Source organism: Pelobates fuscus, chromosome 2, assembly GCF_036172605.1.
Source record: "Pelobates fuscus isolate aPelFus1 chromosome 2, aPelFus1.pri, whole genome shotgun sequence".
In the NCBI taxonomy this organism is placed as follows: domain Eukaryota; kingdom Metazoa; phylum Chordata; class Amphibia; order Anura; family Pelobatidae; genus Pelobates; species Pelobates fuscus.
This window is the reverse complement of record NC_086318.1, coordinates 87531045-87548215: the sequence shown is the minus strand read 5'-3', so window position 1 is coordinate 87548215 and position 17171 is coordinate 87531045. Positions and strand designations below refer to the sequence as shown.

Below are 17171 nucleotides of genomic sequence, written 5' to 3'. Positions count from 1 at the left end.
TAATTTTATTAGAAAAAATAACAGATAATTGACAATGACCACTAAGGAACACAAAAGGCAGATCTCTGATAGTCTAGTAAAATGTTTTTAAAGGTAGACCTCAAATTTTCCGTGACTGGGATCACTATTATCACATACACAAATAAAAAAATAAAAAAAAAATCCAAAGACTGTTATTGTTATGACAGTCTTGTCGGTAGTTCTATAAAGTAATCTGGAAGATAGAACAGAGCAAGCATATTGTATGAATCTATTGCTGACCCAAAAGAACCAAAGTGCACCAACATACAACCATGATTGTGTGAGCTGTCACTTAACATTTATTCCATCATACGACGGCAAAAACATTGATAAAGATGTGTTCCACTAGCACCTAGCAATATTTGACTAAACGTATCAAACAATCCAACCGTAAATAAATTCAGACAAAATAGCCAACAAATGTGTTGATTTGCAGACATAGTGACAGATATTGTAGGTGCAATAGAACACCAGTAGACTCCACTGGAATCCTCAGAAGAGAATTGATTGTCATAATAAATCCTGTACATGTTGTTCTTGAAGATATAGAGCAGCACTCCTTATTTTGGGTAAATACTATTGCAGCAAGATACGCCTTAGTCAGAAGCACTAAAGTGTTCAGACATTCTAGAAACAAAAACAAAAAAAACAACAACAAAAAAACATGAGAGTGTTTGAGAATTTCAAGAATTAAAGTGTTTGTTGGAAATTCTGTCTGGATATCAGGAAGAGTTTAGCCAGTGTTCATTCTAAAAACAGTGGAGCCCAAGCAGTCCAATAGGACCGCCGTCAATATATGCATTTAAACACACATGGAGAATCCCTAAACTCTAGACAGTTGGCAGTTTTTAATACCTGAGTTGAAGTGGCACTACACACCATAACCACTACAGTTTATTGAAGTAGGCATATGAAAGAGACTTACGGGGCCCATCCTCATTTTAGTATACACTGGAAAGCAATTATAGGTATTAAGTCACTGGTAGATAGGCTGTTTGAGTGCAGTGACCCCCAGTTTTTGTCAAAACCATTTGATAAAACAGGAAGGAAGGCACTCAAAGACTGTTTGCAAAATATCTCCTACAATAAGCTGTAGTTGTAGCGTTTATGGTAGTTTCCATTTACAGTTAAGCCAGGCTTTATAACTGACTAACTTGGTAAGGAGATTGATGATCTGTTTTTGGGTACTTTAAATAAAATTAGGTAATTTACCATGAATTTACAATACAGATCTGGCAAAGATTAATGATTTGGTTGTTAAGAAGATATCAATACATAAATTCAATTTAAAATGATATCACTTTAAGAATATTAGTTCTCTTTGGATAAACCAATCGTTAGACCATAAACTGATTGCATTTAACATATTGTTAGAAAACCGTAAACTCCACCCTCAGAGATGTTCTAAAACAAAAAACAACTCACAATCACATATGCTCACACTTATATAGAGGCGTGGTGTGGCGACCAAGCCACATACGATATAGAATAAATCACAGGCATAACTCCATGTGTATTATATTGTACTGAAAAGGCAACCTACAAACGGAGACAAAGTGACAAATTACAAGGCATAATACATTTGGTTTACAGTTTGAGTTTCTTTTATTTAACAATTTTGTTGCAGTTAGTGAGAAATGTTGTGAGATGGTTTCAAGGCCAAAGGACAGAACTATTGCTTCCTAGACAATAAGTAACATGAAAAAGGTTAGTACGTAGTAAAATGATCCACACACACAATGCATTAAACATTAGAAGTGTGGAAAAATATAGATCGCCAACTTCACCAAGTAACTTTTCTTGTTTTATTGCAATCTTTTCATAAAATAGTTTTTTCCTTATGTGGAAAATGGACAGAATGAAAATTGTAATTCAGACCCGTGTCTTCAAAGCGACAGACTGAATAAGAATGTGTGACTGTGATGCTTAATAAGCTTGTGTGCCCAGTAAGGTAATTTTTCTGCATTTAAATTATCACATGAACAAGTTATTTTCTAAATAAGTTATCTATGTACCTGGCAAGCCGCCTCCAAGCACAATCTGTCACTGTTAACATGTAAGGATCTGCCAGATTCTTGACTGCCGCAAGGAAATGATGGTGATTCAGGAAAAATGTTCTTCATTTCAACAACTAAACATCCAGAAGGGATTACTTCCAAAGAGCAATTCTAGAGTTCTACAATGGAGGAGTCAGAAGAAACATTCCACTGGTTTCCCTGGTGACCGTTCCACCTTCAGAATTTTGCCCCAGAATTTAATTGATTTATTTGCATTGTATAAAAATCCCATCCCGGTTTGCACATAGGAAAGGATTTTGTATACATGTGCACATGATTATGTATAACCACACTTTTTACAGCTAATGTGTGTCTGTCTAGATCAGGGAGAGCCAAACATGTAGCTCTCTCCTGCAAAAGAAGCTCAGCTTCCAGTCTTGGAAGTTGTCATTCTATAACTATACGAAAGTCTGCTGTTTGCCACGTCTCACCAAGACCATCTATTTAGAAAACAAAAGACTTAAACATTTTCAGACACAACGAGAAAGACACCAAGACACACAGCGTTCCATACATTCTCCAAGAATGTGAGAGAGCTGTCATGGAAGTATTGTGGTTAGAGCAGGACCTAGCAAAGAAGCCATTTTAAATGGTAGACCTCATTAGATATGTTAAACCAAATATCTAAGAATAAATGTTGATAGTTACTAAGAGATCTAATCAGAACAATCACATGTAACTATATTTAAATTCAATAGGATCAATGCTTCCAAGAAATTATTTGTATTGTTTTAAAATACTGTCCGTTCGTCTTCTGTTTCGGCAGGTGCATTAAGCTCACTGTGGCCATAATACAGAGATAAATCACTTTCTTGGCTAAAGAAAGTACAGTTAAGACTATCAAACCTCTCATGGGTTAAGTGCACAGAATAATCATAAGAGAACATAAGTTGTATGACTTCCTGGTGATTAAGGCATCTCCTTGTTGAGGTGGGAGAGCTCTATTTCATTGACTTGCTGTCATAGGCTACAGAGAACTTAAGAGATTACAAATGGCTGGCTTGTGGTAGTGCACTCGTGCGTGGCTGTACATAAGGTGCATTCCTCAGGACTTCAGAGTTTAAGGTATCAGCGTGGTGAGAATCCAGTGGCCAGACTACAGCCAACTGTGGGCGTCATGTCCCAAATCTGAAACGATAAACACTTAAATTGAAGAAGTCACATCTGTAAATGCTGATAATTTGATTTCATTCCAATGCAAAATTATATTCAGATACATTTCTTGATTATAAGTGCTTTAGTTTTAAATGTCCCCCCCCCCCCCCCCCCAAGAGACAGATGTTTGCTTTTTCTAGCTCTATAATAAGTGTATTGACAGAACTTATATCACATATTCCTTTCATCATAAAGCATGTAACTTCCCATAGGATTTATAAACAGAAAAATACCAGCTGTGCCAGGATCTTTGTACGTCAAAATAAGATCTCGAAGTCTAGTGCTTCCCAAACCAGTCTGCAGTGTCTAATGGAGTTTCATAAATTTGGGGTTTCCAAATAGGATACTGATAACACCACTTCTTTATTCAAATAGCGGTTATGCCAACTCAGAAACAGGGACCTTGGTGTTGACATCTTTATTGATGTACTAACATATTTACTGACTAACTTGTGAATTGCTGGGAATTCAAAGTGAATTTCAAATTTTAAGTCGACATAGCCAAACAGAAAACGGCCAACTTGGAGAAATTTTCCTATTTACTTTTAATTCCCAAGAAGTCACACTTCATTGATTCATCATGTTAGAAAATGATACCCCTAGGAAACAGGTCTGCCTTGTTTTACAATTGGCATGGAAGAGAAGTAAAACGCTTGGCTTTTAAACAGATGTCAAATGCCACCATTTGGTAGTAGTCTACCAAATGTCCGAAATTCCAACTGGAATGGCAAATTTCATATTCACTAAAGCTTTTCTTGACTGAATTCAGCCAACTCCACTGAAACGGCAACTGACCAGTTAGATGCACAAGAGTTTATTATGGATTATATCTTGGAAATCTGATGGTAGGTATGATTAATAAAAAAAAACTTTTTTTTACAGTTATATAGTTACATAGCTGAAAAGAGACTTGCGTCCATCAAGTTCGGCCTTCCTCACAAAACCCAGTCTGAAGCGCTTCCAATTTTGCAACAAACTAGGAAAAAATTCCTTCTTTACCCAAAAATAGCAGTCAGATGTCTCCTTGGATCAAGCAGCTATTACCCCACTAATTAGAAATTATATCCCTGTATGTTCTGTTTTTGCAAGTATTTATCCAATTGCAGTTTAAACATCTGTATAGACTCTGAAAAAAAACACCTCTTCAGGCAAAGAATTCCATATCCTTATTGCTCTTACTGTAAAAAAAAAAAAAAACCTTTTCTTTGCCTAAGAGTTATTAGTGGTATTGGGCCCTCCCATTGCTATTATAAGATAAAGGGGCGGTAGGTAGGTTAGTTGTATTGGAAGGGAGTGGCTATGGGCTGGGGGATCCCTAGCCACCTGAAAGAGGAAGAACAATGACAATTTAGGGGAGACTGGGCAATAGTACATCCACCCCCACCCTTGTATTTTCAACTACAGCCCCAACCTGTTGCCTATGTGGGCCCATTAATTGGGGGAGACTAGGCCCCTCCCCCTTTATTCTACAGGCCCTCTCTAGTGACTGAGCAGTAATGGTGGGCCAATCTCTAATTAATCAATTTATTATTTTTTGGGGGGGGTGGCTGAGGGCTGGGACCTCACTTTTTTAAATATGGCCCCACCAGCACATCAGGGATGTTTATAACCTCCCTTATAGTAGGATAGTGGTCATACTGACCTCCCATAGGCTTTTTACATTTATTATTCTAAACTTTAATGTGACAGCTGGCTAGCAAGCACAGGCCAGTGACCACATGGTTAACTATCGCAGCAACAAGGTTTCGGGACCAGATTTAAAGCATCCAGGCCTGGATTTTCAGCATTTGTGTCCAAATTTCAGCCATCCAGATGTAAATCAGGTCCATTGGGAGCCTGGTTAGCAATATTGTTAAATAACATGAACAATGCTGGATTTTTTTTATTCTGAATGGCCCCATACAGCAGCAGACCGTTTTACCTGATTCAGTACAGGGCCATTCAGAGTTTAATGTTTTATCTTTATTGGAACATAAAAAAAAAAACATAATTAAGAAGAGTGTTGTCCGTTTACTTGCATGCTGTCTATGCCTTTTGTTCATAGCCTTGGAATATATTGGAACTGATATATATATATACATACACATATACATATATATATATATATATATATATATATATATATATATATATATATATATATATACACACACACACATATATATTTTAAAGATATGTTCTGTTAGTAAAATCGGAAAACTATAATAAGTTATTAACATGGCCTGCACTTCATTAAATAATTTGTATTTCCTTTAATTAAAAAAGGAGAGCTGGATGCTTCATACACTAGAATGATATAGAGCTATGCATGTATCTGTTCAGCTAAATAGCACCCCCTATTGTTTGAATGTTTGCTCAGATTTGGCATACCTTCACCAGCCGGTCTGTACCAGAGGTCACCATAAGCCCTCGAGAGATGTCCATTGTCATGTAGCAGATGTTGTGTTTGGCCTCATGGAATGTGGCCAGCGATGTTCGACTTCATGAAAAGGAAAGATAAGTTTGTGAATCACAGAAGCAACAGATGCCAGTAGCTATTTACTGTTAAAAGGAAGGCAGTTAAGGGAAATTAATTCTGCAAAATAAAAATGCAAACAGAATGACCATCATTTATGTGCCGAAATTAGTCCCACTTCCCTGGTCCGGCAGTTGTCACATAGACCACATCCTAGCCAACATTTTGTTGTAAGGAACACTGCAAACTGGGTGTCTAGCTGTGATACAGTGAAGTATTCTTTGCCAAATGAAGCAGTTTTTTTAGAACAGCAACAACAACAAAAACATGTGAAGAGAAGCACGTGAAGAGAAAAAAAAAATAGAGAGGACAATAATGGAACAGCTACAACATCTAAATGCAGTATTGTACACTCAGGGATATTAAAATCATCTCCCTGGGTACAGTAAAGTTTAAACTTAACGGTGGGGTCCATGCCATCCTCCACAGAGTGCGCTTTAATGACATTAGAATGTGAGCACGACTTGGTGTGAGCAGGGTTAAATTCCTGTCTCACACAAGGGAGACTTTGGTATCAATCACTTCCAGTGGTGTCCCCTTTGTCAGCTGGGGACATATTTAGTGGCCAAGGTGGACAGATAAGCTATATGAAGCACTCTGCATACAGTCCTTTAAATCTAATGAAATTCTGGCTTAGTGATCATGCAGCTGTGATTTTGAGCCTGCCCCCAGTTTGAGGGAGACCCTGTCAATGTCTTTTCAGATCCTGGGGGTCTCCCTCAAACTGGGGGCAGGCTCAAAATCACAGCTGCATGATCACTAAGCCACAATTGACGATTGTGATATGTGCTGGGCTTCGTCAGCTGTCCAGGACCAATCACATAGTAATCGTCAGGCACAGCAGGATAGGGAGATTGCACGGTTATGCTGAAAACAGCCAGATGGCGGCAATCGGACAGTACTCTACTGATTTAGCAGAGAAATCCCTTGTTATGGGTAGCGTTAGTATTATTGTAGGGTGTAGGGAAAGGGTTAATACGGAGGTAATCATAGGTTAGGGGTAGGGTTGTTAAAGGGTTAGCGTTAAGTACCAAAATTTCATTTAGATAATAGACATGAGGCATGGATCCATTTTGAAAATTACACCCCCCCCCCCTCACCCAAAATTGTATTCAGAACCAATGTTGTGTATACATTATATATAGCATATTAAATATGCCCTTTCTGTCCTTTAAAAGGTTACTCCAACCACCATGACCACTTCAGTGATTTCAAGTGGCATAGTGGCAGGAGTATGTATGTGTAGTATTTCTGCTTTAAAAACTGCACATACAGAAATCATTTTAATTGGAACTTCTGAGCTAAGCGTTCGAATCCACCGGGAGCTCTGTCGCAAGCAATAAACACTCACAAAACCAGCAGAAATTACCTGCCTGGACACCAGAGACCCCGCGGAGGAAAACAAAAAGCGGACAAGCCTAAGATGGGCTTAAACATCGGGGAAATGTGGAGACAGGCACATGGCACAGCCGGGCCCAAGATGGCCGCCTACCCTGATACATTCTCAGAGCTGTCGGTCGACCTGTGTGTCGAGGGGGAGATGGAGGAAATTCCCATCACGCGCTCATCCCAGTGGCCTCAATGAACTCTGATACATCACCAGTAACCACCGCAGTCCTAAAAGAACTCCTGGCTGACTTACAGAGAAATATGCTCAAAGACATCAGAGCAGATTTACAAGGCCTGAAAGGCCGGATTGGAGACCTCGAAAATACCTCCACCATCAATATGCGGCAGATAACCACGCTCCAGCAGGCAGTACAAAAGCTGCAACAACAAGAATTGAACGACAGACATTTCTAAATGCTGGAGGACGCCAGGCGCAGGAACAAAAGTAAGAGACATCCCAGAGAACATACCGGAGGCAGAAATACCCCACCTCTTATGGCGCCTAATGAGGGCTCTTCTCCCTCCGAAGCAGGCAAAAGCAGTAGGGGTGGATGGCCACTTCAGGGTAACAAAGTCACCAAAAGCTCCTGCGGAGGTACCAAGAGACCTAGTGGTCCGATTACAGCACAGTAGAGACAAAGCTGCGATGATGGCTGCAGTAAGGGGAAATACACCCTACACCTTCGAGTCAACGTCCCTGACCTTCTATGCAGATATCTCGGGCAGCACACTAGCATGAAGACGCACCCTCCAGCCATTCACCTCTTCTTAGAAAGCACAGAATACCATATCGCTGGAACATATCACGCACACTCCAAGTAGTCAGAGACGACGAGCACCAGGTCACAGATCTCCGTGAGGCAACAGCCCTTCTACCAGCTCTGGGACTTTCTCGGGACTCTATAACACAACCTGAGCCACAGACCTCGGTGAAAGCACAGCAGAGATGGAACCCGGCGACCGAATTTGTCCCGCAAGAACGGCGCAAGGCCGCGTATGCAGCAACAACGACTTGAACAACTATATGGTTTTAAAGTTTAGTTTAACCTGTTTATGTTTATAACCTACTTGCCTGACTCGTGTGACACTCAGTTTAACTTACACTCACCCCCAGCTCGGACGGTCTAACGAACAATACAACCCCTCCCCCCCCGCCTACTAGACACCTTTAGCCGCCACTCCCCAGGGCCACAGATAGGTAGGCGGAAAATCTGACACTAACAGCAATGGGACAGTATAGGAGATGTGGGCAAACCTGACGCATGTATTCCCTGGCTGGCCCCAACTCTCCACTAGAGACCTAGATGACACACCATCAGATGACGGTGGACGACACGTCTCTCTGCCTCAAAATAGTACTAACAACTCTCCCACAGGGGGAAAGGCATCAGACCTACCGCACTACTCTCCCCTTTAGCTCGACATCACCCCCATTAATCCAGACTACACATTCATATAACTTCTAACCATTGAGCAACACCAGATACATTCAGCGTGCTGTATAAATCATAAAATGTGCAACCGGACATGCCACTGCCTAATCTATATGTGTATAGCTATACTGTTGTGGCGTTTGAAAAGGTTTTATTCTTCCGCACAACCCCCAAAATTATTATTATTTTATTAAAAAAAAAAAATAGTTTTAATTGTGTGGTGGGGGCTAGTTGCACTGCCAGCACACGTGACTTAGGTCTGTCTAAATGTCAATTCTGTGCAGAAATTAGGTCTGTCAGCGCGCACTGCTGACAAATGTTAAAATCTTCACCTTACATATACATATACATATATATACACATACACATACACATATATATACATATACATATATACATACATATATATATATATACATACATACACACACACACACAGGGATGCTTAGAGAGAAAACCTTAAATTATGGTGGGAAAAACAATACACACAGCATTGGGTGGGGGGGAGGGGAGAGGATCATATCTCTGATCAGGATATAGGCACTGATAAAACTTACAAGGGAAAGGTAAACATGTATAGCTTGGAGGAAAGACGAGATGGGGGGATAGAAACATTTAAATACGGGGGGCGGAGTTTGAACTCTGAGCTGAGCGGACGTGTGCTGTATGAGCTCTCGCTCGATGGACTGGCCTTCTGGGAAAAACCCCGGAAACCTCCAAGCGACTGACGCCACACTAGGCTAAATCAACCAGGGATACTGCGATGACATGGCAGATACCTTTCCCAAAAGCCCACGGTACCGTAAACCGCGGCTACACGTTGAGGCCTGCAGACTGCTAGGAGGGGGAAGGGCAGCCGACTTCCCTGCCGACTGGTACGTCCAGCAGACCCACTCTGCTCCTAAACCCCCCCTCCCCCTTGGACCGGTGGGGGTCATCCCGGTCCCCGCTGGCCGGCAACCCGGAGTCTCTCTGGGAACAGAGACGCGGAGGAGCCGCACCCAAGATGGCGGCCCAGCAGCAAACCACAGCAACAGACACAAGCACCAAGCAAGCGACAGGGCCCCTGGAGGCTTTTGATCAGCACTGTAAGAGCTTCTGGACGAAACTCTGCAACCAGGGTCTAACCCGCAGACAAGCAGTGAAAACGGTGGCCCCATGGATCCGCCCGGTAACCCGGCGCCGCTGTTGTGGGCCCCTACCTTGAATCCCCAAAACTGCCGCCCAGCAAAGCAGAAACCAGCGACCAACGCGGCGGGCGGGGGAGCCGCATGGCATGGGTGCCGACACTCGCTCCCAAAAACACAGGAGCTGGAGCGTCAGGCAAGCCCAACAAACATGTTCCTCATATGACACCAGAACCTGGGACCGGCACGGCGTACCTCCACACAACACATAAGCCTGTGTAAACTAGAAATTCACTTTCAATGCTGGAAGTTACTAAATATGATTCCGCTTGTTTGCATGCTAATTTTACTTTTACTGCTGACGCTTTACTGAACCAAGCCTGAACACATAAAATTCTGCTAGTTAATTCAATGCCCTGCATGTTAAACGGGAACAAATGCCTGAGGACTGCTTTTGGGGCACCTCAAGTCTGTTTGTAATATTCATTTGCACTGCAAAAAAATAAAAAATAAACATTTAAATACATAAAGGGAGTCAACACAGTAAAGGAGGAGACTGTATTTAAAAGAGGAAAAACTACCACAACAAGAGGACAGTCTTAAATTAGAGGGGCAAAGGTTTCAAAATAATATCAAGGTGTATTACTTTACTGAGAGGGTAGTGGATGCATTGAATAGCTTTCCAGCTGAAGTGGTTGAGGTTAACACAGTAAAGGAGTTTAAGCATGCATGGGATAGGCATAAGGCTATCCTAGACTTAAGATAAGGCCAGGGACTAATGAAAGTATTTAGAAACTTGAACATACTAGATGGGCCCAATGGTTCTTATCTGCCGTCACATTCTATGTCCCTCTAAAGTGCCATAAACACACAAGAAATTAAATTTCCTAGGGTGAAAGCCCCCTCTTGCTCTATGCCAAAAACACCCTAGTGGATTCCTCTGTATTTAAAAGTTCTGATAACATGCAGTGAGCTTTGCATCAATATATACAGAACAGTGTTAAGAGGTCAGGCAGCCAAACGCAGTTCATAACCATTGAAAATGAGTGCTAAGTGGGTCATTTCTACTATGGACCATTTATGGACTACTTTTGGCACTACAAGTGCAATTGACTACCTTCACAATAACAACAGTGCAAACTGCTCAAATCATTGCACTTATTAGAAGAAGAAAATAAACCAAAAAAAAAAAATCATAAAACAAATCACTGGATTAATTGCAATTGGTCCAATTCAGCAATTGGCATCCATGTTATTATTTAAAAATTAAAATAAATTAAAATAAAAGAGAAAGAAAATCTCTCCAGTTCCACTGATACTCACTCTTCATCTTTGATTGTCTCGTAGCATGAGTCGCAAACTCGCACTTGAAACTCGAACCCCATGATGGGGTAAGTGGATCTCTTCGTGCTGCACTTCCCGCACACAGCCTGGCCACACTTCCTGCAGTGGTGCTGTTTGAAGAAGAACAGGTCTCACATGAATAAATACACCAGCTTTTTCAATGAGGCAAAGTAAGGAATGTGAGACAAATTCATAAATAAATAGAAAATAAATTACTGCAGACATGAGGCAGCAGTCCCAGAAGAAAAAAAAGAGCAAAAAGTTCACATGAAAAACTATTACAATACCTGTCGTAATCCCACTGTCTTCGTATCCCACATCTGCTTTATGTTCCAAAAGAATGGCTGAGAGCATTTTTGGCAGGAATCACTTTCCAGCCACTGAGGAGCCTGAAATATAGCAGGTGGAAGAAGGATAGCGCATCACACACAATGAAGAAAGATAGGGGCAATACCTGTGCATTTCGCAGAGATCAAGGCAATCAACGCTTTGAGAAAGATGAAAGGACATTGTGCTAGCTTGGGGAATGAGTGCCTATAGTGTGAATACTAAAAAGCGTTAGAACCAAAAGATAACCAAGATTGTCTCTGCATTTACAATGTGGTGCTTGTTCCAATAACTAGGAGAAACAGGTAACGCCAAGCATTGCCCTTCAGACAAATCACGTCAAAACAGAACTATAAAATAAGCCGTGACTTTCAGATGATGTGAGTTATACTGTAAAACTGTATTATAACAAATAGTTAATATCTACCTCTCCTCAATCGGATACTTTGTACTTGTAAATGAGTATCCTATTACCTAATTTAAAGGTACTCTCCAAGCTTTCTTGGCTTTCGGGAAATATGGTAAATAATGTAAATATGTCATTATCGTACATGACCCTTTGTGACGCTTTCACTGCAATAGCTTTACTCTACAATTTCTACTGGAATAGTTACTTCACCAAAAAAACAACTAATATATCTAGATTAGGGCAGCATCACTGTCTACAGTGTATCCAAGGTTTTTGATATACTATGACTTCATCCTCACCTGCATGGTACTGAGACAAACCCACATCAACTCTCAGCTCAGAGTGTAATGTAAAACCATTGATACTCTAAGCTATTCAATCAGTTCTTAATCAGGCAGCCCAAGTTCATACCTGATATAATTTTTCTATTCTTTATTTAGAATTTTTCAAACAATAAGAATAACAGCAGAGGAATAGTAAAAACAGTAAAGAATAGTACCCTGGGTTGCATTATACGTCACAACAAGTTCATAATCGGCATTTGTACAGTGCAATCCACAGCAATAGGCATGTGTCAATACATTTGTCTCATACCAGTGGTATTAGAATTTTAACTATATGTTATCTGTAGCCTGAGCACATGGAACGCACCACTTGGTCTGAATTCTCTAGTCTCCCCTCTGTTGATCTCTGCACACAGTGTCATTCACTTAAAGGGACACTATAGTCACCTGAACAACTTTAGCTTAATGAAGCGGTTTTGGTGTATAGAACATGCCCCTGCAGCCTCACTGCTCAATCCTCTGCCATTTAGGAGTCAAATCCCTTTGTTTATGAACCCTAGTCACACCTCCCTGCATGTGGCTTGCACAGCCTTCCATAAATACCACTCTAGTGCCCTGAGTGTGCCCCCACCCTCAGGGTCCCGCCCGATCCTCCTCCGTTCCGCCCCGTCGGCTGAATGTGCACGCGCGGCAAGAGCTGCGCGCGCATTCAGCCGGTCGCATAGGAAAGCATTTACAATGCTTTCCTATGGACGCTTGCGTGCTCTCACTGTAATTTTCACAGTGAGAATCACGCGAGCGCCACTAGCGGCTGTCAATGAGACAGCCACTAGAGGATTTGGGGGAAGGCTTAACCCATTAATAAACATAGCAGTTTCTCTGAAACTGCTATGTTTATAAAAAAAAAAATGGGTTAACCCTAGCTGGACCTGGCACCCAGACCACTTCATTAAGCTGAAGTGGTCTGGGTGCCTAGAGTGGTCCTTTAAGATTTTCTTATCCCCTGCTATGTTAATAGCTTGCTAGACCCTGCAAGAGCCTATTGTATGTGATTAAAGTTAAATTTAGAGATTGAGATACAATTATTTAAGGTAAATTACATCTGTTTGAAAGTGAAACCAGGTTTTTTTTCATGCAGGCTCTGCCAATCATAGCCAGGGGAGGTGTGGCTAGGGCTGCATAAACAGAAACAAAGTGATTTAACTCCTAAATGACAGTAAATTGAGCAGTGAAATTGCAGGGGAATGAGCTATACACTAAAACTGCTTTATTTAGCTAAAGTAATTTAGGTGACTATAGTGTTCCTTTAACACTGACAGCAATCATCCTGTTTGGCTGTTTAGAGAGTATTTGCATGAGTCTGCTGTGCAACTGCCAGTACCATTAGGAACTTTTACTATTTTGTATATTTTAATAGTTTATTTTTGTATACATTCTTTTAAACTCTACCAACTACAAGAGTAGAAAAACCTACCATAAAAAAAGCAACAAGAATCCTTTCTATCTAACTGCATTTCTTCACATGAGTCTTCTCACCCTGCCCCAATCTTTACTAGGTAATCCAGCATGTAACCGTACTATAAGACTATTACCTCTTCTCTGTCAATATCCATGTTCCAGACACAGATGCATCCATCGGCTGAGCAGGAGACTAACTGCCGTGTGAGCTGCAGGTAACACAAACCCTGCACTTTTTCACTAGAGGGGAAAAAAGACAAAAAAAATGATATATGAAATTAAACAGATCGCAAATTCCATCAATTCTACTGAAAATAAACAAACAAAATTTCTGGATTTTGTATTTAGTTTCTGCTCTATATAGAGTGGCATTGCCTCATACCTTGCACAGCAAAGAAACGGTAATTCTAAACCAACAATCTATGGAATCAATAGTTACACATACACTGGCTCTGAGTATAATAGTTTGCGTCAAATATAGGGTGACAGCTCCCTTTGGAACCTGGGCAACACTGAAGACTGGATCTATTTTTGGTAAAAATGCACAAAAAAGTGCTTTTTAATGAAAGTAAAAATAAATATCGGCATGCCGATTGAAAAAGCCTACAGGATAGGTGAAACGCGTTTCGGAGGATCTACACATCTTTTATTTGTATTTTACTTGTATTTATTTTTACTTTCATTAAAAAGCACTTTTTTGTGCATTTTTACCAAAAGTAGATCCAGTCTTCAGTGTTGCCCAGGTTCCAAAGGGAGCGGTCACCCTATATTTGACGCAAACTATTATACTCAGAGCCAGTTTGGAAGGCTCTGAGCCAGGTGAGCAAATTCTGTATTTTCCAATATTGTGTCTTACATCTACAGATCTCACTTAGAGTGTGTACCCCTTTATGTATCCCTTCTCCACAATATATATTGGAAGCACGACCTTTGAGGAGATCCAAAAGGGGGGTGTATGTTACCCTAAAACATACCAGCTGAAAAGTTTAGAGCCTATCCCTGAAAAGGCTCGTTACCATGTGAGTTTGTTATTTTACAGATAACTTCATTTTGTGGTCTAAACAACTCTGCACTATATAGTCTCTATTTTGTTTTTTCCATACATGTCCAACTTAGTTGAACCACCCAACCAATACTAATAGGGTGAGTCTATTTTATCCTTAATTAGCGCTGCACTACTATCGCACGGAGTGGAGACGACTCTCTCACTCTCTATCATCTCTGTGTGTTCTGTTTTGTTTTCTAAATTGGTGGGTGATTTTTGGAGCATCCACAAAGTGTTCAAGCTGCTACTTTTGAAAAATCACTAAACAAATAAGCGCCTGTAATTCACACATTTGTTTTTCTTGTAGCCACTAGAAGTGGCGTTGTCCCTCTAATGTAATTATTGCAGTTTAGCAAAAACTGCAATAATCACCATTGCTGGGCTAAGGAACCAGGGACACTGCATCCAGACCACTTCAATGAACTGAAGTGGTCTTCGTGCCTAAAGTGGCCCTTTAATTGAATTTGGTTTGTCAAGTCAAATGGAAAAATACACTATTTTACTTGAATTTATATAATTTGCACATAGTGGATAAACTTCCTATAGTTTAATCATTTACACAGAGTTAGATGAGCCAGCAATGTCCTTATTTTTAAATATCACCTTAATCTAGGACACCTTAATTTCTAAGAAAATTTAAAAATGTTCTATTTCTGCCACTTTAAACAGAAAAATGTCCTTTATCTAATGTACGATGACAGAAGATCATTAAAACCATGGTACACATACTATTTATTCAATAGATAATTCACTTTCTCTCCTGCTATTGGTCTATAAGCACTTCTTTTAGAACCTTAAGTCCAAACGTCAACCAACACAAATACGTAATCATTGATTTAAGCTTCACTAAATGTAGGCACTTAACGAGATTGAAAATATTTGGCCTTAAGCCAGGAGAACCAGCAGAGTGGTCCAAAATCACAGACTGAAAGGAGGAAAATAAATAAAATAAAAGAGCTAAGTTACATGACGTTCAAGCCCAAGTAGACCAACTAGCTGGTGGAGCAAGATAATCTTGACTACAGTTCAAAACATGGATTGGAAGGATACTAACTGGTGTCCTTGGAGAATCAGCGTTCGTCCTTTCCTTCCTCCAATATCCCACAAGATAATGCTGTGATCGAAGGATCCTGAAAATAAAAACCTCTGGATGGGATCCCAGTAAAGACAGGAGATGCTCCCTAAAAGAAAGATAGTGATTGATTAAAGGCATCTTTTGTCTTATGTGCAGCACATTTTTGAATAGCATGAATGAAGCTTTACAATACTTCTACTTTATGTACGTTACAGGTCTCTGAGATGTAATTTAAAGACTATCAGAGTTTTTCGCTCAAGCGAGAATTCAACATGAATTTAAAATGTTATGGCCAATGTAGCGGAACTAGCAGCATATTTGTTCCAATTGGGATCGTTTGGCCTTAAATTTAAAATTCTAATTTATCGAGTGGATATCCGCCCCTGTATTTATTACAGTTAATGTACGCAGGCGAATATAGGGGTTTCCTTAGTCATAGCTAAAAATTAATTATGCAACTAAATAAGCAAAATGAAGGCAGACTGGTTTCTGTTGACATGCTTAATATAGCATTAAACCATTTCAAACAAAATATATTTGTAAGTAATTTGAGCTTTTATAATTAAAGGCACACTATAGAGTTAGTAGTACAAATTGGAATTTCTAATGCTAGAGCGCCCTTCTAACTACTTAGGCTACCTTAGGTTACTGCAAAACGCCATGCTGTGCCAATCAGATGATCTGATAGAAATAGCTGAGTTTTATACAGCTATATTGGAGGAAGTGCCCAACTGGCTGTCTGAGTGACAGCCACTAGAGGTATTTAAACCCTGCAATGTAAAAATTGCAGTTCATGCACAACAGCAGTGTTTACATTGCATAGTTAAGCAGACATGCACATGACATTCTGACCACTTCATATTATTATTAGACCATGTGATTGTATTAAGTGTGAATTAATTCAAAGATTATTACAATCAGCATTAACCAAACAAAAGTTGTGTAACCAGCAGTTGGAGATAAAACTCAACCTGGTAATACTTGCATTTAGCCAACAGCTCAATATAAGAGATCTTTCTGTGTCTATAACCCCAGAGTACTGACCTCTGATCTTAAAAGTGGATCGGTCACTTTTCAGTATTTCATAAATATATAATGTTTATGAAGTAACGATTAGGTCTCTTGTCTTATGTTATCTTTTGGATTGTTTTGGAATTTCAATGAAATTCCAACGCAACCCAAAATATAGCATAAGACAAAAATATGGACTACATTGTCTTACAGTAAAGCCCAAGTTTGACAAAAGGTGGAGCTACTCAACATTTGTCCAATCCCAGCAGCCATCACAAACAACAGTGTGGGATTCAGGCTCTGAATATGAAGGGTCCTTCAAGGACCCTCCATAAACCCCTGTGTTGCAACTCTTGTGAATGCGTGAGAGTGCAGAACATACGTACTCCTGGCAACTAAAGCGCCAGGAGCTGAAAAAAAAAAGTGACAAGGTCAGCGAACATGAGGGACAGCCGGAGTTAGGTACTGGAACCACACTGGATCTTTTTAAAGCAGATCTATCAATTGCGGGAATCTATCCG

General features: G+C 40.2%; 1 protein-coding gene across 1 annotated transcript in view; it reads right to left on the bottom strand.

Annotated features, from left to right (window-relative positions):
* Nucleotides 1-1838: 1838 nt before the first annotated feature.
* WDFY1 (WD repeat and FYVE domain containing 1) overlaps nt 1839-17171 on the bottom strand; it is a 36272-nt gene continuing 20939 nt past the window's right edge. Inside the window, exons 7-12 of the mRNA XM_063442449.1 lie at nt 15619-15745; nt 13654-13759; nt 11329-11430; nt 11021-11151; nt 5604-5712; nt 1839-3206 (exon numbers count right to left, since the gene is read on the bottom strand). Of these exons, the coding sequence (XP_063298519.1) occupies nt 3147-3206; nt 5604-5712; nt 11021-11151; nt 11329-11430; nt 13654-13759; nt 15619-15745 (635 nt within the window). The 3' untranslated portion in view covers nt 1839-3146. The remainder of the gene's footprint in view (nt 3207-5603; nt 5713-11020; nt 11152-11328; nt 11431-13653; nt 13760-15618; nt 15746-17171) is intronic.